Source organism: Excalfactoria chinensis, chromosome 11 (genome assembly GCF_039878825.1).
Source record: "Excalfactoria chinensis isolate bCotChi1 chromosome 11, bCotChi1.hap2, whole genome shotgun sequence".
NCBI classification, from domain to species: Eukaryota; Metazoa; Chordata; class Aves; order Galliformes; family Phasianidae; genus Excalfactoria; species Excalfactoria chinensis.
In genome coordinates this window covers 16,588,257-16,614,512 of record NC_092835.1, presented here as the reverse complement: position 1 = coordinate 16,614,512, position 26,256 = coordinate 16,588,257, and the positions used below count along the sequence as shown (strand labels likewise).

The following is a 26,256-nucleotide window of genomic DNA, read 5'->3' as shown; positions in this document are numbered from 1 at the left end:
ATAGTAAATCAGTGCAAAACATACCTTAGAATATTATCTGTGTCTGTTCATTGACTCATCACATCAGTTGCAGCAATTCAGACTTCATTCCAGGTTTTCTGGACTTAAAAGCCATTTGGCATGTCAAGGAATTTGTTTCTTCTGTCACACTTGTACTTTGCTGTAGTTAGCAATTGTTCTTGTTTCTCCTTGCAGTCCTTGCTCATTGTCTCATGCAAAGTGATTCATAAGGCTGAGTATCACACTTGCTATCTTTTAAATCCTCCTTTGTTCTGAATCCTGCTTTTGATTGGACTGTGTAGGAAGAAGAACAGAAGACATAGCTGTGCTTGCCAGTCTAATTAAGATACAGAATATGTACATTCAGATAATATTTTTCCCCCATATTTGTTTTTTTGCTGTTTTTGCTCCTACCTCAAAAAGTTTATGGTGTTGGCAGCTGTAGTTTATTGTCAGTACTGACACTGAGCAGCTTCTGACACTTGATCACCATCCTCACCATGATCTAGGGGGACACCTTTACTCTCAAAAACTTGTTATTTCATTTCTATTTTTCTTAAAGATTTCTGAGCCTTTTGCCACTTACGTTGCTGCAGCCCTCTCTAGGTAGGAGGCTGTAAGACCATCTGTTTCATGTGGTACATACACTGATGTCAGAAAAGCAAAGGGTCTGATTTTGTTTTATTAAAGTAGACTGGCATGTAATCTTTGGAGCTTTGTGGGGTGAAGTTCTTAGCTGAGTTTTGTGAAATCTCGTGTTAATTGCCCCCTGTCTGTAATCTGAGAGCAAGTGGGGAGTGTGTAAGTTTGGAAAATGATTTCTGTCTTTCTCTTTGTACAGATCTTTTCGCATGTCAGTTGGTTCAGTGATGGCACCGGACACTGTTGAAAAAAGAGGCTTACTCCGGAGGCCGCAGAATCGCAGAGCTATTGACATTGCTGCTTTTGAAGGGGGAGTGGAACAGAACATGCTGCAGATAAAAGGTTCCTTTTGTTTTGATACTTCTGTTTTGGGACAGAAGGGCTTGTATAGAGTGGCTTTAATAAACAGCTGCTGAAACAGGGCTTGTATTTTAGGATTTAAAGGCTACTGACTTGTTCACAGAAATCTGTTATAATTTAGGAGGCCAGATTTGGAACAAGGCTCTACACCCATAGTTGCCTTGATTCTTTGCATTTTCAGTGTCCTCTATCTAGCTTGGTCGTATACACCACACAAGCAGTATACTGTAGAGGATTATGTTCATAACTGCAGCTACTGGGGAGATGCTTTGGATTGGGCCACTAAAGAGTGGTGATGGAGTTTCACAGTTTAATTTGCTGCTGATTAATACAGTTTGGTTGTATGACTTAGATTGTGAATTATCAAAGTCCTGGTAATAAACGTGTTCCAATAACTTCCAACAGCTTTTTTTTTCCACATAAAACTTGTTTTTTTCAACTTTTTAAACAGCGCAAGATTATCTTGTGGATTTGCAAGCATCGTCTCTGATTGGAACAACTACAATAAGGACTGATACAGAAGTTGTGCTGAGTAATACAGAGCTCTTTGTTGAGCCTCAGTTTGAACAGAACCATCTTGCTGTTGAACCACAGCTATCAGATTCAAAGACTTCAGCACAAAGAAGCAATACTTCTGCTCACAGGGAAGCGAGTATGGAGGACCTGGTGTCTGGTGCGAGCGCAGATGAGGGAAAAGCCCGGAGATTTTCTGAAAAGGACTTAATAACTGATCGTGAACATGTTGATGGGATGACTAAGAAAACACCTGCAAAGCAGGGAGAAGAGGAGCAGGATCACTCCCAGCAGAATGACCCGATGGAACAGTTCTCTGAGTCAGAAGAAATGGCCGGCAGTGAGTACTATGGGTTGGGAATGGGGGGTTGCAAGTATTATCTGAAATCACAGAGTGACTGGGTTGGCAGGTGTAGTGAAAATGCTAAGTCATGGCTTGAAACTGTGATTGAGCACCTGGTGGGAAGGGAGGGCCAACCCGAGGGTAGCTCAGGTGCAAGCAGTGTACCTGAGTGACTGGAAGAGGTGGAGCCAGGATCCACCCCTTTCCAGACCTCATTTGCAGTGCAAGCAAAGGTGTTTTGCTGGAGATCCATGCCTACCTGAGGCCTTCCACGGGTAAGCAGATGTTTTCCTTTGTTTCTGTGGCTGCTGCATTTGGGCTCATCTTTGCTGCAGCCTAGGATTTTGCTACCCCACTATCATTGCTGTGCTTTCTATTGCATTGCAGCATTACAGCTGGGAACTTTGGAGGTCACCTGGTGTCACCCCTGCTCCAGCAGGGTCACTCTGAGCTGGTGCCCAGGACCACATCCAGGGAGCTTTTAAAGATCTCTGTTGATGGAGATTACGCAGCCTCTCTGGGCAGCACGTGCTGTTGCTCTGTCACCTGCACAGTACAGAAGTACTTCCTGATGTGCAGAGGGAACCTCTTGTGTTCTTGTTTGTGCATGCTGTTTCTGATCCTGGCACTGGGCACTGATGAACAGCACTTGGCTCTGTCCTCTCTGCACTCTCCCTTCAGTTACTTATAGACATCCATGAGATCCCCTGAACCTTCTCTAGGCTGAGCAGTCTCAGCCATTCCTCACAGGAAGGATGCTCCAGTCCCCTTAATTGTTTCAATGACCTTTTGTTGAACTGCCTCCTGGCTGTGTAAATGGGAGCCTATTTTCTTCATTTTGCATAGAGCAGGTTCCAAGGCATGGTTGTAACCATTACATCTTGTGTTTCATGACCCTGGGACAGCTAGTCGGGACAGGGTCTGCTGTAGTGAATAGCTTAGTGCAGTTCTTCATGGAAAGCAGAAGTTAACTTCTAAATACAGATAGCCAATGTTTCTTTTTTCATGTAGGGGTTATGTAGGGATTATGGCCTTCTAGGACAAATGGATTGATAACATGGAAGAAAGTGAGGAGGGCATGAAATAGAGGGCTGAATCAAAAGACAAGAAAAGGAAGGAGAAGGAGAACGTGTCTCAAAGATGCTGGAATTTGTAAGGCATTAACAGTGGAAGTTAGTAATGATGTACTCCTGTTTTACCAAAGTCATTTTGGATGATGTATGGGAGCTATTAGGTCATGGCTTGAAGCAGTGATAATGGAGTACATGGTGAAGGGGCGTAGCCAGCCCTGGAAGCACAGGTGGAAGCAATTCACCTGTGCTGCTGGAAGGGCTGGGCCCTGGGTCCACTCCTCCTTAACCTCCTGTAAGGGCTGGGAGCCACAATGGGAGCATCTCTACTTGGTGGTCATCTCATTGGGAGTGTTTGGTGGGCCCCCATGCTCAGATAACGTGTAAGAATTCCTTCTTTGTTACTTTGTTACTACCTTTCTTAGGTTTAAGGCAACTGTATTAGCTGCTGCCTTCACTATCTGCTTATACAAACACATTCTTTGCTTTCTCTGAATTCATTTGCCATAGAAAAGGTCAGTAAACACTGCATGTGTGCTGAGGTTGGCAGGTAGTACCCATTCATTGCATAAACCTTGGGTAGGTGTGGACACAAATTCCTTTGTTTTACATGAAATGAATTTCATTACAATAAATGAATTTCATTTTCTAGACTCCAGTTTAGGGAGTATCAGCAAAATTAGTTAATCATGGTAATAAAGTGTTTTGTTTTAAGCAGTTCTTTTGGATTAGTTTGTTTAGGTAGCAGCTATTCTCCATTTCTAAATGTGAAATAGCACGAGATTAGCATCCTGTAATTTTTCTTAATTCATTTGGCTTTGGTCCTGTTATAGCTTTGCTTGGGTGCACCACTGAAGTGTGAGTTTCAACAGGATGTGACGCTGCAGGGTGATGAAAGGCACCTCAGAAATACTGCAGTTCTGTGAACAGCAGCTCGAAGCTTGGAGAATGGTCAGAAAAGCAAATAACCTGTAAACATTATTACGAGAGGAAAAGATAACACAGTGGTAACCATTGCTATGTAAATGATTTTCATGTTCACCTTTACTACTGTGTGGGGTTCTAAGCTCTGTGTTTTGAAACAGGTTTAACAGAGCATGGAGAAAAGTGATTACCATTAATGATAATCAAATGTGTGGAGCAGCTTCTGTACAGTGAATGACCTAATGAAAGGACTCCTCAGCTGGGGAAAGACAGCTGCTCTCTGAGTGAGACAGAGGAAAACCCTTGAGCAGAATGGAGGGATGATAATCGCCCTCTGAGTAAAGGATTAACATATAATCTAAGTCTCCCCTCTTCTAGTTTGAAACCATTCCCCCTTGTTCTACTGCTACCATATATAAAGTCAGTCTCGGTCTTTTTATAAGCTTTCTTGAAGTACTAAAAGGGCCACAGTTTCAGAATGACTGGGTGTGTGCTCTGCCATCCATACCTGTGAGCTGGAAATGGGGAGGAGGATCAGAGCACAAACTCCAGATATTGCTAGTTTTAAAGACACAGTCTCCAAAAGTGAAAATAGCTGTATGAGGTCTGCTCTCTTTATCTTTGCTTACTGAAAAGTAGGTTTCCTTAGTTGGGATCTGAGACATACCCTGAATAGGTGGTAGATTCAGGAAATGTTTTTCATTGTACAAATCTGGAAGGAAACTGCATTTGCAGTTTATGGTTGTTGCTGTATTTACTTATCAAGTGAATTTTACTAACTGTTAAACTGAATGCTGGTAGTTAGTTACCTTTTTGGTTAGTGAAACTGATGATAAAGTTTCCTATTTAGCTACAGAGCACCATGCAGATGCTGAATATTCTGAACGTTCAGAGAAGAAACTGTCAAGAAAAGCAGAATCACAGCTAACAGCAACCCAGGATGTTGGAATCGAAATGGAAATGACCCCTTTAGAAGGAGGAGGAGTAGCAGAAGGCGCTGAGCACCAAGACTTGTCCAAAGCTGGTGAGCTCAATTGCACTAGGACCTCTCAGGCTGCATTATTGGCATCAGTGCTTGGAGAGATGTTTGTTAACTCTCTCCCCATTGTACAGTATGGGCTAAATGCTGTGGGGAAAAAAATATAGCTTGATGTTTCAGCTGGAAGACTGCAGTACTACTCAAGTAGAAACCAAAATTCTCTTGGCAGTAGTGACTGGAAATAAATAATTGCTGAAAGCTTCTTTAATTGGCAAAAACTCCCCCTAGGAAATTACAATCTTTGGCTGACTCAACTTTGATGCCCTGTAAATGTTTTGGCAAATCTAGATCTGCTAAGATAATCTTAAATTACAAGAGTCTTCTATCTTTAACATACTGCCCAAAGTCTTTGGTAATACTTATTTTGAGGGAAGATCCACCTTTGCTTATACTACAGAAGCGATGTAGTTCTTTTCATTAAAAGAAGTTAATCTAAAAGGAACTTGGATGGCAACTTCACTCTATGTTACCAAGTGCCATTTTCACCTGACTTCTGCATGCATAGGTGCAGCAGTGGGAAAAGAGGAGGATTCATCAGTGCTTTAGCTACCCAGCTTAATGGATCGATGTTCTAACCCTTGAAAGTAGGAGTATAACAGGAGGGCAACTTCTTCAGGAATGGAGAGTTGGGTTTAATTTTCTGCAGCTTTGGCTGTGATGCTTGTTACAGTAAGGTATTCTTCTTGTTTTGGAAATCTAGAGCTGGAGATGGCTGGAAGCGTTGGAGCTGGAAGTCTTGGCAGGGATTCTCCTGCTTCATATTCCCCTGAAAAATCTGGGACAAAGCCATTAAAAGAAGCTGTTGAGCAAACAGGTGAAATAGAGCGTGGGACCATCACAGGAGAACTGGATGCTGCTGAAGTGTTTACTGAGGATGAAAGTGAAATAGAAGACAACGAGAATGAAGGTGAGGAAAAGTCTGTAGTGGTAGCAGAAGGCAGTTGAAGAATCCCCTGGTATATCTCTCAATTGGCTGAAGAACAGTAAAGATTAATAACATGATCAGCTGCTTAGTCCATAACATAGCCCAGGTGAAGCTATTGGCTGATATTCCTAGGGCTAGTCTACTATATCAGTCTGCTCCATTGCTCCAAGAGGTTTTCACAACATTTGAAAGAACGTAGTTCAGTCAAGGCCACATTTGAGAACGTCTGTAGTGAATCTCAGTGCTCTCTTGGGGTTGGTCTGAAAGTCTTTCAGTGTGTAATGAATGTATTCTGAACTGAAAAACTTAAATAAGGGCATCCTGGAAGAATGATGCCAGGATTTTAGGCATTGTGGGGGAATTCATCTGTGATAAAGACGGCAATTGATCTGATTACGCTTTTGCCATAAGAAAAGCTGTGAAGTGTTTGTTGGGTGTATGAAAGGAATGTTCGAATGCTTACCTGTAACCTAGCTTTATGAAGGCACCTTGTTGAAGAGATCTGTGCAGTGCTGATAGGGTGGAACAGTGGAAGTAGTGTCTTTAGGTCTTATTGAACAAGGAGAAGAAGAAAAGCAGGAATTAAAAAGAGGAATTGTACATTGTTGTTGTAAATTTTACCTCAGAAACCTTAGCACAAGTAGTTCCTTCGTCTGCATCCCACTTCCTGTTCCTCCAGTATGTGTCAGGATTTCTTCAGAGGAAGCTAATGTGAGCAACCATAGTGACTCACCCAGCCCTGCTTTCTGTGAGGGACTCCTGACTTTTGAGTTGCTGAGTTTAACTCCCATTAGTACCTTGAGACTTCTCTGCTGTCACAGGACAGGTGCCTTAGCCTCCTGGGGAGGTGAAGTACAGTTATCAGATATGCTGGATTCTTGGGCTGTGCTCAGCTTGTGAGGGAAACTGGCAGGCAAGAGGTCCTCTCTGACCACTCCTAGACAGGAAGCTGCTTAGTATTTCAGTTTAGGTAAGGGTTTACTTTCCTGCTCTTGTTGTTACAAGCTAAAGGGGTTTAAGATTGAAATTAGGGGATGCAGATTGGACTTGGATGAAACTGATACAGATGGTGCACAGGCAAAGAAAAGGCAAGATATTGTCTGCATCCTGAGCCTTAGCTGGGGGGAGTTTCTGGAGCTGTGACTGTGTGAGATGTTCATAGACTCACCTTCATCTTGTGATTTTCTTGCTCTACGCATCCCTCTGCTCAGGAGAATTTGTTACTGATTTAACAGGGTGACAGTGAAATAATTTTCGGGCTTTGAAGTTCTCTGGAGAAAGCGGCTGCAACTTCTTGGCAGTCTAAGTCAATGGAACCATCAGCCCCAGTGTGCATTCTAGGCCCTGCCCAGCCCACAGGTCCCACACAGCCTACTGGGCAGGAGCTGGCAGTGGGGAAACCACCAGCATGTGAGGCAGGAGATGGAGCAGGTAGAACTGCAGCAGCCGATGGCCAGGCTGGTTCCACAGCCTGAGTGCAGGCAGTGTAGCACCAGACCAGATTTGTGGAAAGCTGGCTAGACTTCTGTCTGCTGCTGCAGCGATGCTTGCTGCAGGGACTTAGAAAGTAGATTTCAGTTCTTAAGGTAGCTGGTACCTTTTTGTTTGTTTTCCTTAGAAATTTCCATGAAGACACCCACGTTTGTCCGTGCTGCAGCTGACAGACCACATCCTGTGCTGCCATCTCCACGTCCTGTGAAATCCGCTGCTCCTGAGTGAGTATAAGCAGCCTTCAGGGGTGATTTGATAAAGTGTGTGTGGGAAACACAAGTGGTAAGAGCAGAGAGCTCAGGGTGCTGCTTTCTTATTAGCTATCTAACGTGTGTTGTTTGGGTTTTGTGTGTGTTGGTCTGAGATACGGGTGCTTTCTGTTGTTTCTTACTTGTCTACTGAGTGAATTTGGGGACTTTGCTTCCCCTTTTTGTACTGCAGTTTTTTTTCATTTTAGATAGGAAAGGAAGACAGTAGTAGTTTCATTTGGGACTTTAAAAACATATATATTTGCCTAAGGGAGGAGGAATGCAAAAGGCTAAACAAAACATTTCTAATAATGTTAAAGTTTTTCTGAGCATGTACTTCATGGAAGGTAACTGTGTCAAAAGAGGAACTCCTGTAAGTATTGTCAACTGCCAGGAGTGGTAGACGGTATCTTACAGACCAGGCTCTCCTGTCTGCACATACGGAGATGGCCTAGGGATACCTCAAACTTTGTCCACTCCTGGAAAGTGAAAACTACAGGGAGCTGTAGCACAGATGCATTTTAGAGCGAGCTGTAGCTTGCTGGCATTTGCTGTGCTAGCACCTTTATCTCCAGAAACTTGAGTCTGAATTACTTCTACCAAGGCTGGAAAATTACACGGATGTTTTGCAAAATCTATACCTTGTTGGCATGGGAGATTTCAGCATTTAAGAGGGAGAAAGAATTAAGAGCTTGTGGTAGTTCTTAACATCTTTGAATTCAGCATAAGGCTTGCCTGAACTTGGTTCTCTGGTTGTCCCTACTGTCTGTGTTCGTTCACTTGATGATGTGATCTTCAATTTCCCTCTAAGGTTGCCCCCTCAGCCGGTGCGGGCTAAGCCAGTTCCAAAGAGCTCAGGACCAACAGAGAGGAAAACACGTGAGCCTGAAATAGCAAGAGGGCTGATAAAGCAGATATTTAGCCATTATGTGAAAATGCCAGTGGCCAGAGATGCCTATAAAATTGTTGAAAAATGGTAAGCAGCAGCAAACTGCTCCTCCTACTCTTCTTTTTCCTTTTAGTTTTTTCTTCCTCCTGTAATTGCAAATTCTTCCAGAGACCTGTTGACAAGTTTACAGCTCTCCCTCGGCCTTTCACTACTCAGCTGGTGGGAAATCTGCAGGAGGTGTGATGAAAATGAGAACAGAAATGTGCCAGGTGCTTTTGGCTGCTGCATGGCTATCAGTGAACAGTGTTGCCTTGCAGTAACTTCTGACATTCGTCCCAGCTGAGATCAACTGCACCATGCAGTGTTCTCTAGCTAATAGTGCACTGATATCACTGGAACTCTGAGCAGGATGACTCTGGAGAATGGGCACGGTGTCAGGCTGAGCAAGGTGAAGCTGTTCCAGCTGCACACTCTTACTGCTCCAGGGTTTCTCAGCCTTTGGAATGTATAAATTAGTTTCCTGAGTACAATCTGGGGATTGTTCCAACACTGTACTCTGTAAGAGCCTAATAAATGTGTTCAAGATGAGACTATCAGCTAACTCCTCCTCTTGCATGTGTGGGAGTTCTAGGAAGGATTCTACTTGTCAAATGTGCAGCTGTTTGACAGCTATCTTGGCACATCCAGAGTTGCTGGGTGGTGATCCAGAAAGCCCAGGCTGAGATGCAGTATTTCATTCCCAGGGCTGTCATGTTTCTTCTCCCACAGCTTTCCCGGGCAGGCTGTGACCTGCACAGCTGCAGTACAACTTCCCCCACAGAAGTAGGTGAGCATTTGGTGTTAGTAGACCCCCGCAGCCTGATTTTTCTTTCTCTCTTCAATTCTCCTTCAGCTCTGAGAGATACTTCAAGCAGATTAGCAGTGATCTGGAAGCTTACAGCCAGCATGCAGGTAGGAAGACGGTGGAGATGGCTGACGTGGAACTCCTCATGAGAAGGTAAAGGAAAGGTGTTATTGACCTGTTTTGGTCTGTGTTGCATTCATAGCCCAGTGTCATTGCCAAAGTATGCACACTAGCAGTGTTTCCACTGTAAGTGTGGTGATTTGTGACTTGCTCTTTGTGATGCAGCTTTAGCTTTTTATTCCAAAATAAGGCATTCATGGACTTGAATTTCTATACTCCAGGGCCAGCTCAGTAGAGGGCAGGAAGAAGCATTGAGGGCTGGGAGCGAAGGAGGTGTCTGAGAAACAGGTAGTAAGAGGAGGGGAATGTATGCAAGGGTGAAGCAGATAGGGCTGGGACATGAAAGGCATGGATAGAAAATGCAGGTGAGTAACAGTAAGTGTAAGGCTGGGCTGTTTGCATCCCTGAGAGCACTTGCAACCGAAATAGGGACTGCAAACACTCACACTAATGTCCTTCAAACAAAATCCCACTCTATTAGAGTTCAAACTGACAGTTCCTTGCCAAAGCAGGAAAAAGACTCTAGCCTGGCCTCTCCTGACAACAGTGTTCCTCTTCTGGCTGCTGCAAGACCTCACAGAGGGCTTGCATCCTGCATGGGATGTTCTCAGAGCCTCTTCAGTGAAACTCTTCCCTTTGGGCTCCCTCAGCTCCCCAATGCTGTGACTGGATTTATGTTGTCCTGCAACCAAAATGCAAGGATTCTGTTCTTGGATTGGGAGCCCTCTGTAAAACTGAGGCCTGAAGCGTTTCCCACTCCTCATTTGAAGTCATGGAAGTTGTTATTCTAGTTTCCCTTGGAAGAGTTTATTGCAGGTGTTACGTTAAAGTTATTTGAGGGATTAAAGTAAACGGTTTTGTGTGGGCTTGAGTGCCAGGTGCTGCTGCTGCTTAAAAAGAATAATCTCTTGCTGTCTAGAGAATTAATTTTCCCACCTGACAGCTGTGTGTTGAAATGGATAAAACAGGTCAAGAAGCATGATGGCTTAGTTGGCCAGGCATGAGGATTCTGTATGCTTGTTCTACCTTTTTCCCAATGCCGTTCCACCGCCTCCTAAAGAGATTAGGAATTGTTACCAGTTGATGAATAAGAACAGTATTTCTGCTCTTACTGCAAAGAAAACATGGGTAAAGGGGTCTGTTTTCTTTCTGTGAGACTGGGAGCTGTGTGAAAGTAAAGGAAGATGACTTTTCTAGTGCAAACAGCCACAGCCTGTGTGTTTTGGGTGTTAAATGCAATAATGCCCCTGCAAGAAAGCTTCAGAAACTTTGATATTAACTTTATTGGAAACTCTTTCCACTAACTATTCTGCTTCTTCTCTGCTCTCTTTTCTGAACAAAGGCAAGGGCTGGTGACAGACAAGATGCCATTGCACGTGCTGGTGGAGCGTCACCTCCCTCTGGAGTACAGGAAGCTGCTGATTCCCATTGCTGTGAGTGGGAATAAAGTGATTCCCTGCAAGTGAACGTGCCCCTCTGGCAGTGGGCATGTCCTCGGGGTGGCAACAGCTAACTTCTGCAAGCAGGCCATGGGTTGTTCCATGTGATGGTTTTCCACATGTAACTACTGGGGCAATACGTAGTCAGCACAGGCTTAAATTGATTCAGATTGTGCTGTGGTATTGTGCCAGCCTGCTGGATCTCACCATCGATTATTATATATAATTTTTGTATCTTAACTTCGAATACTTTTACATAGCTCTGTAAAATAAAATGATGTGTATTCTACATACTACAAATGCTCCTTATTCTGGTGAGCTGAAAGGTTACATCCATACATCTGCTGTGTTTTCAGAATGTTCCTAATAAGCACTTGTGCTGATGCTCTTCATGCAGACCTTGTTCAAACGAGCAGTTATGGACTGTCTTCTGAGATGATGATCCTTGTTACAGCTGTGTGTTTTTTCCTAGAGCAGGGATGTCAAAGCTTGGGATCTTGTCCTACTTTGCAAATCTGGTCTGCAATGTCAAGAGTAGCTCGTAGTTTATCTGTGGCAACAGCTGATTATGAGTTAACAAGCAGTAATTGAAGACCATCAGAGAGGTTAAATTTCCTGGCTCAGATGTGGTAAATTGACTTAATTGTGTATATTTGGTTTATGTGGCAAAGTTTTGGTAACATGGGCACTGTAGGGGTACCCTTGTGTCAGAGTCAGTTCTGGCCAGTTAATGAAACAAAGCCACCACTGGCCAAATCAGAGCCCTTCTGCAGTGTGCTTCAGTGCTAACATAAGAAATGGTAAAGAGTGCTGCACATCAGATGTGTGAGGGAGTAATGAGGAAAATGTAAGAGAACCAATCCTGCAGACCCCAAGGCCAGTGTGGAAGGAGGGCGGGAGATGCTCCAGGAGCAGAGTAGAAGTTTCCTACAGCCCAGGAGAGGTTGATGGTGGAGCAGGCTATCCCCCTGCAGCCTGAGGGCACCACATGGAGCACGATACCACTGGGCAGTGTGGGGAGGAAGGAGCAGCAGAGATGAAGTGTTAGGGGCTGATGGCAGCCTGTGTGTGTTCCCCACCTTCCTGTGTTGTATGGAGTGGGAAGGGAGTAGAAGAGTTTGGGAATGAAGGAGTGAATTAGAGCTTTGGAAGAAGAAGAGAATGGGGGGGAAGGTATCTTTAGCTTTGTATCTTTCTCCCTGTTCTTCTCAAGTAATTGCCAATAATTTCATCTTCCCCAAGTTTAGGCTGTTTTGCCCCCGATGGTAAGTTGTTATCTTGACCCTGGTCTTGTCCTTTCAAAGAGGGAGAGTAAGATGGTGGCTGGCTGAGATACAGCTAATAATAAGACACTATGCTTTATGTTTGGGCCCTCCCTTTGTTTCTTAAATGCCTGCTCAGAGTTGAGGGCTGCACTTCTGCAAGTATTTCCTGATGCCAACCATGGTGCCAAATAAACCTCTTGTGTCCTTCAGGTAAGGGAGATAACATGTGAAATGCTTGTATGTGGTTTTACCACTTATAGTGAGCCTAAGCTGCACCAGGAGCGAGGATTTGTGAGGTGCAAAGAATGGTGGCTTTCTAATACAATTGACAAGCTGGGAAAGAATGACACAATTTTCAGAGGAACAGACATCAGACTTTCCCTTGAATATCATTCACCTGTAATGCTGTTCTGTGTTTCCCAGTCTGACATGTTCCCTTTTTATTTAGCTCATCCGCAGTTCCCAAGGTAAGGCAATTAAAGTGCTTGCTTATTTTCAGGGGAAGAAAAAAGATCTGAACCATCCTCCTCTACCACCTTCTCTGATTTTTAGCTGCTGTCTTAGATTTGAAAAACCAGAGCTTTTAAATAGATTAATTGAACTCAAATTAAAAAAGACTTCAAACTGATCAATTAGTCCATGAAGAAGGGATGGCTCAGGACTGCTGCTCTGCAGTCCCCCCCTGTGTCACAGTGGGGCTAAACAGGGCCAGTGCTTCCAGCTGGTGTCAGCCACAGCTCAGCCAAACGAAAGGAAAGAACTGCAGGCTAAAGGAGTGGAGTAACTGCTCTTTTCTTTTTTCTTCTTTGCATTTTAGAAATGTTCTAAAGCCACAAAATGCACTTTTCTGCATTTTTGGATACGTGAGGAAGAGTTTCTTATTGAAAAGCGTGGTGTAGCTTCCCAAATGTCTGGAATGGAGCTCCAAATGGTGCAGTTAATGAGGACTCCTGAAAATCACATCTGGCTTTTGGCAGCAGTGCTTACAAATCAAACTGATTTTGCACAGCGCTAGGAAACGAAGGCCAGTGAGTTAGTTATTTTGTCAGGCAGTTACCAGCACAAAGGTCAGTCATTTTCAAGTTTAACAAAAGCAATTCCGTTGTTATGGAGTCTAGAGAGAGCTTCCTAGTTCCTGCTGTAGGAGGGCAAGGTAAGATTCCTTATCCATTCTCTCTACTGTTGAGAGGTGTTCCTAGTTGCTTTAGTTAACTAAACTGAAGGCTTGGAGGGATAGATTGCCATCTTTCAACTCCTAGCAATGAAACTGGAAGGGCAAAAGAAAGAACTGCTTACAGGGCAATGTATGTAACTTTATGGAATCTATATTGCTCAGGGTGAAGCAAGACAAGTGAATCCTGCTTTTGGTAGTGCGGTGCTTTCTGTGCCTCTCCATTCTGTTTTCAGAACTCTCCCAGTGACAGGTGCAGTTAGGACACCTGATTTCTAGCTAGACGATGCATCTCCCTGTTCAATGCTTTTGTAGTTCCTTTGCTGACACTTAGAATTTGTGCTGGAGGCAGCACCAATTTCAGTAATCAAGGCAGAAATTGCAGGGGCTTCATACACCTGGTGGTACTTATTCTGTCATGTGGGCTATGGTGTCTTTCCAATTCACAAATGCAATCAGTTTTTGCAGGGTAGTTCCAACTAGCCTATCCTCTCAACAGTTAGTGACTAGGTGTGTCTCTACGTGCATGAGAAATGGTATTTAGTGCAGTAGCTCTAACTCAGCTTTGTATCCAAAACTGCAGATCAAACAGGCTTTTTATTCTTAATATGGGAAGCCTTCTTAGTCTCCTTCCAAGTCTGTTGTGCTTTCTTTCCTGGGTGAGGGCCCTACTCGTCTCACGTCTCCAACACGGAGTCTTTCCAGTATGGCGTCCACAGGCACGACTTCTTGGTCAGGCTGTTTTCTTCTAACCTGGTAAGCCAGGCTGATGTAGGTGTCTAGTGTCTGATCGTTGATCTCAGGATCAATTCTGCGGAAGGCTGCCTTCAGATCATCTGCATCCACCTCTCTGCTTGCAAAACAATTCAGTCACTTGCAATGCTGTGGTATATGACAGGAATGTTTGAGTGTTTGTACCACAGTGAGAATCTAAGTTGCTCAGAATGCACCTTTGCTCAGTACTATCTCGGTAGGACTTTTTTAATCTGCATGTAATAAACTAAGTACTTAATTAGACTGAACAGAAGTTGGGAAAAGTTAGTTTGTGATCACCTGGGAAGACTTTAACTTTGCTCTGTTAAGCCTTTTGATACCCTTTGCTACGTAACTATGTTTTTCTTTGCTAATCATGAAAGTGCCCATAAAAGACAGCATCAAGCTTCCTGGGCATCCAGCCTCATCTTCAGTGTTCCCCTCAGCCTGGCACAAGGCCTTTTTTTCTATGCAATTGCTCCATCCTGGTTGTCTTGATTTGAGGTGGAATTATTTCTCGGGTTTTTGCCTTCAAGTCTGCAGCTGTGAGTCCTGTTTGCTTTTCTCAGTCCTTAGAACTGATCTCTGAGTATGTACAGGATTTTACTGCTGTTCTTAGAGAGCTGAGGGATGTCAAGTGCTGAAGGGGATTGTTACTAGTACAGCCAACTTTCTCTACTCGCTGCTTGCCATAGCCCTTACAGGTTGTCTGTCCTGCCTCTTTACCTTGTGCCCATTTGTTGCTGGTAAGCCTGTTTGCTAGTTAACAGGTTTCTCAACCTGACCCTGGCTTCCTCAGCAAGTCCTAGATACCCTGTGCATCTCCAGTTCCCACACTGATCTCTCCATGCTTTATCTCCTGCTGCTGTTCCTTGGTAAAAGCTTCTTGTTCTCCCTAACTTATTACCTCCCATTGTCTGTAGCCACTTACTGCTGCTTCTTATCAGCACCTCCAGACCGTGTCCCCAAAATGCTCCTCCTTGTCTGAATGCTCCCAGCACGGCCTTTTTCTCCCTGTTCACTCTACCATTTTGGCTCCCACTGTTCCTACAGCTCTCTTTTTGACCCCTGCAGGGACCTTGGCCAATGGTCATTCCAGAAGCTTTCTGCCTGGTCTGTGTGTTGATTCCACTTATCCTCTCAGTTTCCCCGGCTGTCAGGTTGGACTCCTGTTTGACCACAGTTTCCCTTGCTCAGCTCGGACTTCAGCAGTGTGCCTAGTGTAGCATAGATGCTCAGCTTAGGCCCAGTCCCCTGGTGGCTCCCAGGATCCTCCTTTCTGTCTCTCTCCACACTAACATAGCTGATAGGGAGCTCATTTTCTGCACTGCTGAGTGTCATTGTGGGATCCCTGCAAGCCCAGGAGCAGTGCAAATCCAGCCCCAGCACATGGGCACAGTGAGGTGGGAGGGGTGATGAGGAGAAAGGCACAAATCACCGTGGAGTGGGGAATTGGGCAATGAAAAGACCCAAATGTGTGATGCAGCAGGTATTCACATCTGAGGCCTTGCACAGCCCCTGCACAGGTGATATGCTCCTGTGTCCATGGGGGGATTCTCTGCATGCATTGTCCTGATCCGCTATCCCCACCCCCATTAGCCCATTCCCTTTGTACGTACGTTACAGCTCCCAGGCTGTTCTTTAGCTCTTGCAGGTACTCCTGCTTCTCACTGACATACTGGCTCCTGAGCTTTGCAACAAAAGGTTCAGGGTTTCCCTCTTCATCCTGAAAGAGATTACAGCGTGGATCCCGTGTTCCTCCATCCCAGTATGAGTCATTCCCCAGCGTATGTTAAAACAGCTCTCCTAGAAATGGAATTTCTATATGAAAAGTGAAAATGAAATCTGGAAAAACTCTTCCACAGGAAAAAAAACAAACACAAACTTGTGTTACAGAGATCTGCAGGTGGTTTTCAGAGCCTGTGGTGAGCAGCACAGCTACAGGACTTGGATAAACAGTCTGACCAACCCATTTTAAGCCTTTTGATTAAATCCAAGTCAAAATGAAGACTTATGTGAGCTTACTTCTTTGAATAAGGATCTGTAGTCAATGAGGTCATCATCGCTGTCCAGACTGAACCTGCTTGCATCAACCAGCTCTTGGATTGCATCTCTTCTTTTCAGAGGAAAAGCTTCTGTCAGAACCATCCTGTTTGGAGACAGGCAACAGCATGTGAGCAGTTAATGAGTGCTGGTATGGATGGCAGCATCTTATGTTAGCAGAGCGTACATGTATGCCATGGGCCAGATCTTCAAAACTTCATTGCCTTCAAAGAGGATACACATGCCAAGGGAGCGCATGTACCTTCAGGTAACAAAGAAAGGGTGATGTGTTCAGGTGGGTGTTGATGCTGAGCCATTTGGGGAGTTCTGAATGCAGAGTGGTGTTGGTTAGCTGGGAGCTGGCATGTCTACACCAGAGCCATGTTCCCAGCTATGTGCTGGAGGTAGTTCTTACCTTTGTTCTGGTGCCACAGCCCCAAGAAATGCTGTCTCTAGTGAGCACTGTTTATGAAGGCACAGGTGAGAGACAAATCCTGCACATAGAAATGCTTTGACCCATCCTAGGGGCTAATGGGAGTGCTGCAGAGGCTGCTCTGTCTCCTCCCTGGGGAGCAAGGCAGGGTGCAGATGCTACCCCATCCCACTGCATGTGTGCAGTGCCCTGTGTGTCTTCTCAGGTTTCCCAGTTTTGTTACTCAAAACCTGCAGTTCTCATATAATTCTAAAACTTTATGCTGAGTTTTATAAGTAGACATAGCTATAACTGTCCTCACAAGAATTTAAGAGAGAAAACTTGCTCCCTAGGCTGTGCTGACAGGTAAGCAAAGCAGACAGACTTGGCATATCGCAGTGTGTGCAGAGCTGTTTGTAGTGCTTGGTTCTTACCTGAACTGCTCACTGGGCAGGGACCCGCTGCTGGAGCTGTCACAGGCAGCCAGCTCCTTCTGCAGGTCAGAGATCAGCTGGTTCTGGCTGTGGTATTGCTCTTCAGCTACCTGTGGAACAGGGAAGGTTCACAGGTCAGGAGCTGACTTATCTGTCAGCCCTTGGGCTGCATTCAAGAGGGAGGCAAAACTGCAAAGGATTGTGCTCACTTCTAAATCAACTTTCACCTGAGCTGCTTTTAGTGATTTATAAACAATTGAGCAACACCATAGCTTGTGGGGCAGCTGTTCATAAGTTCCTTATTAAGCAAACTGCTTTGGAGCAAGTTGTTCGCTGTCATATGCCATGGGGGTTGGCCTCTTCTCCCAGGTTAACAGTGGTAAAATGAGAGAGAATGGCCTCAAGTTGTGCCAGGGAGGTTCAGGTTGGATATTAGGAAAAATAGCAGTAATGTATTGGAACAGACTGCCCAGGGAGGTGGTCAGGAACTGTGGAGATGTGGCACTGAGGGATGTGGTCAGTGAGTGAGGTGGGAGTGGCCTTGATGTTAGAGGTCTTTCTACGTGGATGGGCAGCAAAGCGAAGCTGCCTTGCAGAGCGCTTCCCTGCCTTCTGTCTGTCCCACCAGCAATGTCTGGGCAGAGGTGCAGCACAGGGGTATGGGTTGCCTACCTTCCCAGTGAGTATCTCATAGAAGGAGCTCATGACATGGTTTGACGGACAGAGTCGCATGTACTCATAGAGAGTGTAAGACCATTCCATAGCAGAGACATCTCCGTGCTTCTTCTGGAGGTAGCTGAGAAAGAACTCAGGAAGACTGGATCGCTTTCCTGTCTGCAAATAACAAGTGAGCATCAAGTATAAACAATAGAACTAAATCAAATCTGCCAGTCTGACTGCAGATGTTTGCATACAGATGTGTCTTCTGGTAACTTCTGCTGGCGGACAGGTGCTGGCTGGAGCCTTCCCTGCTGTTCAGTCATTCAAAACCTTCCAGTTTTAGTCTGTACAGTCTAAATGAGGGTAGGTTTATGAGGAAGCTGTCCTGTTGCTGAGTCCACAGATCATCTCTTTTCTTCTATTTTTGTGAATTATTTGGGAACTTATTACCTGTGAGGTGCTACCCCCTCTGTCTGATTTAGCTAAGCTTTGTTCGTGGGTTCAGACAGCTTGGAGTGGTCACTGGAGAGACCTGAAGCCAGGCAATGATTGCAGCAACCCGGCTTCCCCAGGAATCTAATCTGAAACTGGAAAGCAGCCATAGGAAACACTAAACTGTTGAGGGCTGACCTAAGGGATGTATTTAGGCTCCTAGCTCGAGTGAAGAAACCTGTGAAGTGCTTCTGGCTCTGTTAAGGTTGCTCTCGTGTTTGAGGCATAACAACAGGACATGGTACTTGTCCCTCACATGAGAGGGTTTAAACACAGGCCCTTTGGCCTCCACCTGACGCCCCCAAAACACCCTGGACAAAGAAGGGGAAATTCTCTGCTTTTTTTGTGCAACAAAACCGAAGCACTTTTATGCTAATTTGCTTAATAAGTGATTATTTTTTTTCCCTTGTTCCTCCTTTTCTGTTCCTCATCTTCATGTCTTGTGGTGCCACTTGTTCCTCTGTGGACTTTCAGAGTGGATTGGCATAGGTTAAAATCAGTCCAGGGGAAAAAACAAACATCCAAACAATTGGCCTTGCTTTGGTTGCACAGATATTGCCAGGCCTTCCAAACCTAAGCACAGATGGTACGTACTTGTGATGGCATCCTGGTGTGCCAGGACATCCCAGAATAGCAGCAGTCACTCTAACTAAGGTCTCAGATTCATGAGCGTGGCTGATTTAGCTCAGGGCTTTAGAGAAGGAAAATGACAAACCTGCTGATCCAGTGCCGTTTTCTCTTTCCAGATGTCCCTCAGGATGTTCACCACATCCTTCTTAGTCGGCTTTTTGTTCTTGACTTCACCTTCATACCTCAGGTACACAGGAACCTTGTCACCTTTGCCCTAAGTAATAGAAAAGAAACAGAGATGAGGCCTTCCCCCCCCACTGGCATCAGTGCAGCACTGAAGCAACGTTGTGGTGAATTCCATAGGGAGAGATGTTGAAGCACCAAGGAAGTGTTACTCTGTCTCTGAGAAAATGTTTGGATACACGATGAGGTGAAGAATCCTTGTAGCGCTGCCTTGTCTGTGTATCATTTCCTGCCTGCCCTGCTTGACAGGGTGCGGTGCAATGGGACAGCGTGGTTTGAATTACCCCCTAATGCCATGGGAAGGAGTCATTCCCCACAGTGTGCTCCTGCTATGCACTCTTAGTCATTCTGGTGCTTGGCTAGGCTCGTCTCAGCAGTGGACTTTTCCAGTCTTAATGATTATAATTCAGCTGTCCTCCATATGCTTACCCTCAGGTTCAGCTTTTCTCTTGCATTCAAGTTTCCCCAGCTCTAAAGTTTTTCTATTGGGAAGGTGGGCACTGAGTACACCAAATCCAGCCATGTAAGCAATTTTCCCACCTCCTAAATGGATATTTACTACCAATTAATCTCAGTGGAAACAAGCAGAGGAGAAAGCATGCACGTACCCATCCACGGAAGGCATTCATCTCTTTTAGCACTCCTGTTCCTATTTCCTCCAGCAGCACATCCACCAGCTGGCTGCTGCTCTTCCCCTTGGCCAGACGGTCCCACCGCTCCTCTCCACCAGGAATCGCTTCTGCAACAACAAAAAGATGCTGAGCTGTTACGAGAGATCCATTTTTCCTCTGAGTACTGGTTTTACGTTGAGCCCGTTAGGAACCTCACAATGGATACAGCTCTATAGACATGTAGTCTATAAGCAAACCAGCGCTGAGTACAGGTGGCACCTGAACACTTTGCCCAGTTGGGCCGGGGTGTGTGACTGCGCTCAGCTTCTTGGAGCCGGGTGAAGAAACTGTCTCGATCTTCTGCAGTCTCTTTGTGGATTTCCAGCAGTGTTCCATACTCCTCGTGGAGCTGATCAAAATCCTTCCTCACAGTCTCCATCTGAAGCATACAGAAAAGAAGGGCTGTAACAAACCAGCTGCAGCAGTGGAGGTTTTCTGTTGTCTGACAGCTCAGGTGAGCATTTGGTGCAACACACTGATATACAGCGAGCAATTCGTGGTTAACTGCCTTTAGATTGGATGAAAAATAAACAGTCCATTAATTTTTCTTGTTATCATTCCCAGAAACTTCAAACAGAATATATCAGTGATGTTTTTAACGCTGTTTCTTGTGTTTAAAAACAGGCCTTAATGCACTAGGAGAGAATGGGAGAGGTGTTTATGTTTTGTTGTTGTTCTGGAAATGTTATGTGCATTTCCTTCAGATCCACTGAACTTTATTTTGAACACGTTTCCTTGTAATTCATTCTTGCTCTGCTGGTGCAAAGATGTGGAGTCCTCAGTGCAGAAGAGACATAGAGCTGTTGGAGCGTGTACAGAGGACGGCCACAAAAATGATCCAAGGGATGGAACACCTCCCTGTGAGGACAGGCAGAGAGCTGGGGCTGTGCAGCCTGGAGTAGAGAAGGCTCTAGGGAGATGTAAGAGCAGCCTTTCACTATCTAAAAGGCAGCTACAGGAAAGAAGGGGACAGACTCTTTAGCAGGGTCTGTGATGATGGGACAAGGGGAAATGCTTTCAAACTCAAAGATAGATTTAGGTTGTATGTAAGGCAAAAGGTCTTTTACAGTGAGGGTGGTGAGGAGCAGAGAGAAGAATTATAGAGTCTTGTCCCGGTTCAGTGCAGTTCTCTGGTGGAATCACACGATACTGCTGAGGAGGCCTTGCACAACTCATAGCCATCCTGGTCATCAGACACAACAGGTTCTCCTTGGGAGAACTTAGAGCTGGAGAGACAGCTTCCATCACAGACAGGTCTCCCTGGCTTGAAGAACCTCCTCTGGTTCTATCACAGCTGGAAAATGCATTGACCTCCCTGGTGGCAGGAGCTGAAGGCCTGGAGTTGCAGTAAGGTAAAGAAGCCGTGAAATGCTATTGGAAAAGACAAAACCCAGCTAGGCAGGTAGCTGTTAGTAGCCTGGTTCAGCAGCAGTTTGTTTGCTGTGCTTTGGATAAAACTGTAAAATGAACGTCAGACCAACATAGTTCAAAAAGCCTGCATGTGAGTTGTGTGTACAGAGTCTCTGTCCTAACCTGAATACTTAAGCATCCTGTTATGTTTGCATTCATGTGATACAGCTCAAAAATTCAGAGCTTGTGCTCACCTCCTGAAGTAAATCAGAGTATTTCTTCTCCAGTGATTCAAAATCTCTCCTGGGCACAACGTCTCCGTAATCTGCTATCATTTTATTCAGCTTCACTTGGGCTTTGGTGAGGTCCTGCCGAGCCATCTTCAGTGCCAGAGTGAGCTTCACCACGTCTTCGCCCTTGTCAACTTCAAACAGGTGTTACGGTTAGAAAAGACCACTGAGATCATCTGTTCCAACCATCCACCCCCATCCCTGCTTAATCCCTTTCCTCTGTGCTTATGGGTGTTTTGTTCACAAATTTAGCTTAAGAATTGGATCATATCTGATGATATTTTGGCCACGCTCAATGCTGCACTGTGGGTTTGCATTGGGCCTCTGGGCAGGACAGGTTCCTACAGAGATCTGCTTTCCCCACCTTCGACCTTGGGCTGTTTCATGTTCATCTGCTCGCGCTCGTTGTGCATATCATTCAGTTTTGCTAGAAGCAGTTTGCGGGCGCCGCACTCCTGGAGGTAGCGAGTGTACTCCTCAGCTACACTCATCTGCAGGCGCTCCACCTGCAGGAATTGATCAGCATCAGTGGGAAGCTCCGAGCTGGTGCAGTGAGCCTAGAGCAGAACTATGGGGCAGAGAGTGGTGTAGGGGGATGTGAAGTGGAAAAAACTGGAGCAGGAGAGTGGGCAAGAAATAACACTGTAGGAAAGGATGGAGGAGGACCCAAAGGAATGTCTACGGCTGCAAAAGGAAGAAATATTTTTGAGTGTTTCAACATAGCTGGTGAAACCCGTGTCTCCAAGGTTCAACAAGTGCTATCTCCATGACTAAGGAGCCTGTGCAGAAGCTGGTTATCTGGGACAGCAGCTACAAGCCAAGGCTTCTGATAGCAGCAGCACAGCCAGCCCTAAGGGAACACAAATGCTCTTGAGCTGGATGAGATCCAGCATCTCTACAATACCAGCTGCTCACCAGCAGCTCCAGCACTTCTGGTGCCAAAGGATGAGCACCTGGGAGGAAGAGATCAGATGGATCCAGCTGCAGCTGGGAGATGTTTGCCCCCATAGCCTTATTTACCTGAGTCTGAAGAGAACTCTTCTCTTCCTTCATGTTGTCAATAAACTTTAACAAATGAAGTTTCTCTTGCTTTAAAGTATTTATTTCCACTTTCTCCTTTTCCTGCAGTGCTAATATCTTCTGGGTGCACTCCTCAGACACAGTGGTGACCATGACCTTCAGGGGCTGTAGGGCACGGATCGTCTCCTTCTGATGAGCTAAAGAGAGCAGAGGTGGGCTCTTACAAAGCATGAATTTTACTTTGTTTTCTTGAGTACTTCAGGCTTTGTCATAATGGAAACCGATGATGCCATCATGTTTCACTGGGTTGTTGCCGTCTAAGCACAGGCAGCATATGGAGCTATGCTTGACTTGGGTGCCAGGTCCCAGTTACATGGTAGAACTCTACCTGTCACCATCTTGCTGTGGAGGCTTGATTTTATGACTAAGTGAAATTCCACCAGGAAAAGATGTCATTCAAATGAGGCTGTGGCAAAAGTTTTGCTTGCTGAATAATGCAAACTCTCTCTCTCCTGAACAGGATAGAAACGCTGATAGATGCTGAACAATCTGATTTGCAGCTGTTTTTCTCTTTGTCAGAACTTGAATATAAGTATTCACGTATGAATACTGCACAGTAGACTCTGTATTTTAGAACTTAAAATGCATGCATGGATCTAAAAACAGGCATGACTTCTCTTATAGTTGGGTGTGAGTTTCCTTCCTGCTCTGTAAGTGTACCAAAGGTTTGTCTGAGCTCTTTCCCTATGACACCAGTACCAGGAAATGGCAAAAATAAGAACGCCAGCATTGCTTACTTGGTGTGAATGAAGAACTCTGTGTTCTGAGGTGTAACTGGGAGTGATTCACAACTGGATGCTGAGCGCTTGGAAAGGAAGAGTCAATGAAACATCTCGAGTAGAAAATATGCTTAAAGATGATAATAATAATGAAAAAGTAAGCTTCAGCACAGTACAGGTGATAGAACTGACGCTGGGAGCTGAAGGGATGCCTATTAAAGAGTTCTAGAAGGAAACTGATAATAAAATGTTTTGATGTAATCATTAATTTTGATTCACGGATCTGATACTGAAGCGTGCTGTGCTGAGAGCTCTGCCTGCGGTGAGGGACCATCATTAGGCAGCCAGGTAACAGATGCTGGGATAAACAATATGTTTTACTGAAGAAACTCTGTCCCGTTAGAAGAATGTTGACATCTGCAGGCTGCTCAGTGTGACAGGAGCTCCTGGTGGCAGGCTATTTCTAGCACACTGACTGTTTACAAAGCACCGCTATCACTGTGGCATCTGAGAGCCAAGAAGGGTTTAAAGCGTGCCACAAATGGACAGAGAACAGCCAGTTCAGCTCTCTGCCCTGCCTTGCTTCAGCAGTAATGCAAGCTTCAAGTTACCACTGCAAGTGCACCCAAAAATATTGGTATGATATACTCTACTATCAGCATGGTGGCTTCAGAAAAGCTCTGAGATATGGATGTTGCCTGAACTATGAGCGTGGTGAAGATCTGAAGGATAAATAAATACTTAAAGACCTTAAATCTAAAGAATAAAACCTAAATCTAAAGAATAAAAATCTGATTTTATATATATATATATATATCACCATATCACCTGTTATGTATGAAGGGAAGACTTCATTAATAGACCAGGAAGATACGTCTACCATTTGACATATTTGTCCATCAAAGTAACCTATTCTATGTGAACATTTAGAATGTTCATTCTCTATGTATGTATCCAGTATGTGACCAGCTGTGTAGGACTACATCTCCATTAGTGTTTTCCCCTCAGGGGTCAAAATCCAGGAGCTTACCCAGTGTGGCTTCATATTCCTTCTTTATAGCTGACAGCAAGGGCTTGTAGGTCTTGAAGTTGTCTATGAAGAATTCAAAGATCTCTCTGTAGGGCTGAGAGAGGAAAGAGAGCTTGAGAAAACATTATGGTTCACTTCTCAGAGTGTGGATAATTGGGCGTGATCTGGTAGGATGGCCCATATGCTGTCCTCAGCAGAATAAAACTTGTTTGGGGGGACAGTCAGCGTCCCATGTTGTATATGGGCCTGGGAAGTCTTCTCTAGCTATAGGTAATGTTCTCACTGAGTTTACCTCGCTATTAAATGCAACTAAACGTGGTGTCAGGCAGTAAAAGAAAAACACTTTCCAAGAATAACGCATTCATGAAACCTCTGCTGTCTCTTGCTGTTAATCATCCATCAGTAACCAGTTGATGAACTGACAGTTGGACCAGATGATCCTAGTGGTCTCAGCATGTTTTTTCCGAGTCAACAGAAACTTGGATCCGACCTGCAGCTTCAGTTCCTGGGAGATCCCTTTAGTCAGGTCAAGAGTCTGCAGCTCTTTCCTTAAGTAAGACTCCAATTGCTCCAAGTGATGTGGCTTTGGAATGGTAAGAAGGGCCTGTTCATTGCTGCAGGGACACAGGAGAATGGACATCAGCTCAAGGACTTGGGTTTTCTTCCTACTGCTACCAGTAGAACCAATAATATTACTTATTATGCTCAAGTTTTGTGAGATAAGCCAACCTCATTCTCACCAATGCTGGGAGAGGTTCTGCTCTGTAAATTCCTAGTTTCCAGACCCTGCTCCTAGCTCCCCTGTGCCTTAGCTAGCAGTACAGGCCGTGCTTACCCAGCTGATCTCTCCTCTGGGGCACTGCAGGGTTTGTGATTCCTTAGGACTGTCTGCCCAGCTGCAAACGTGGGCCACGTGGACCAGTGGCCTCTAGCAGAATGCTGGAAAGGCTTGAGAGAGAAAGAATTAGGATTAAAGAGCACTGCAAGCACAACAGAGCCAAAAGGAGGTTGAGATATCCCCAAGAATGCCTCGCAGTCAATCAAACTGCCCAGGAGTACAGTGGGATAGAAATACAACAAATGGAAACAAAATGTGACTTTTATGGACCTCAACCCACTCATTAGTTTGTTGATATATCCCTTCCTGGTATTTATTAATGCATACTGTGGATATAGTTTACACCATGCTACGTTATCTACTGACACACACTATGGTTCCTGAAGGCTGGAAGGTGCCCTAAGCCTATGATTAAACAGCTTTTTATTCCCTTCGTTTTGAACTATGTGTGTCAAAATCTGGCTTTAGTATTTGGCATTTACATCCACAGAAGCCAGCACAGCCAAGAAGAGCATTTATATTTCATTTATATTTTCCTCTCCCCTCCACCCTTACAAGCTGAACTCACCAGAGCCTTCTGTTTCTTGGGCAGGGTGGACTTTGCACTGCGGATCTGCGTTTGGCAGCTCGTGAGCTTAGAGGAAGATTCAGGAGAGATCCTGTGCAACAGCAGGGAGAGACTTTTCAACAGGCACAGGATGAACTGAATGTCCTATCGGAGGTTGGGAACCTGCCTGATGGATACCTACAGCGGGCAGCTGGTTGTCATGTGCCTTATACATGGAAATACCCAACAGGATGATGTAGGCAGAGCAATGGGAAGATGTGGTACAGCCGAACACCAGGACTGGCACGACATTGGCTGCTTTGCTCCTTGTCACAGCGAGAGCAAACTGAGCCCTTCGCTGGGCAGACCTGAGCCAGCTGCTCTTCTGAAGAGGTGAGCTTAGAAACAGGGCTGGTAAAGTGCTGTCTGTCAGGAGCTGGCATCCCAAAGTGCCTGCAGAGCTGGTTTATGGGGTGGCCGCAGTGCGGACGTCCAGCCGGCCAATAGACCTGGCGAACCATGGAAGAAATAGAGCCAGGATGTGTCTTGCCTAGAAGCAGCTGTGTGTATGTGGAAGGCCTTTAATGTGAACACATACGTGTGTCAGGGGGAAATTCGGGTTGCGGTACCATGGGCTTCCCACCCTTTAGCTCCGTATGAGCACCGCTAGGATCCCGTCCCGCTGCCCCCCGGGCTCCTGGCGGTGCTGTGCCGCTCACCGGCTCTCAGCCCACCCGCCGCCCCGGCCCTTACCCGGCTCGCACAACGCGCCGCGCCGCCATGGCCCGCAGGGGCCGCCTGTTTACGCCCGTTGCCATGGAGACGGCCGCCTCAGGACCCC

General features: G+C 45.3%; 2 protein-coding genes across 6 annotated transcripts in view; one reads left to right on the top strand and one right to left on the bottom strand.

Moving 5' to 3' along the window:
• Window positions 1-22,387, top strand: part of CENPT (centromere protein T) — a 29,170-nt gene extending 6,783 nt beyond the window's left edge. For 2 of the 5 annotated variants that reach the window (XM_072346319.1, XM_072346317.1), the window contains exons 6-13: window positions 842-984; window positions 1,454-1,855; window positions 4,703-4,876; window positions 5,592-5,798; window positions 7,435-7,531; window positions 8,367-8,531; window positions 9,337-9,441; window positions 10,751-11,139. In XM_072346319.1, coding sequence (XP_072202420.1) covers window positions 842-984; window positions 1,454-1,855; window positions 4,703-4,876; window positions 5,592-5,798; window positions 7,435-7,531; window positions 8,367-8,531; window positions 9,337-9,441; window positions 10,751-10,874 — 1,417 coding nt within the window. In that variant the 3' untranslated portion in view covers window positions 10,875-11,139. Of the gene's footprint in view, window positions 1-841; window positions 985-1,453; window positions 1,856-4,702; window positions 4,877-5,591; window positions 5,799-7,434; window positions 7,532-8,366; window positions 8,532-9,336; window positions 9,442-10,750; window positions 11,140-16,160; window positions 16,296-22,329 lie in introns of those variants that run through there. The other 3 variants (XM_072346318.1, XM_072346316.1, XM_072346315.1) reach the window with 3 other exon arrangements.
• On the bottom strand, window positions 12,956-26,233 carry TSNAXIP1 (translin associated factor X interacting protein 1). The gene is made up of 16 exons (XM_072346320.1): window positions 26,169-26,233; window positions 25,437-25,527; window positions 24,866-24,978; window positions 24,521-24,644; window positions 24,031-24,124; window positions 22,222-22,418; window positions 21,566-21,707; window positions 21,166-21,335; window positions 19,781-19,940; window positions 19,499-19,629; window positions 18,793-18,921; window positions 17,598-17,759; window positions 16,926-17,035; window positions 16,062-16,185; window positions 15,656-15,762; window positions 12,956-14,133 (listed from the first exon to the last, which is right to left on the bottom strand). The coding sequence occupies exons 1-16, from the start codon at window positions 26,231-26,233 to the stop codon at window positions 13,905-13,907; spliced, it is 2,148 nt and encodes a 715-aa protein (XP_072202421.1). The 3' UTR covers window positions 12,956-13,904.
• Between the last annotated feature and the right edge of the window lie 23 nt (window positions 26,234-26,256).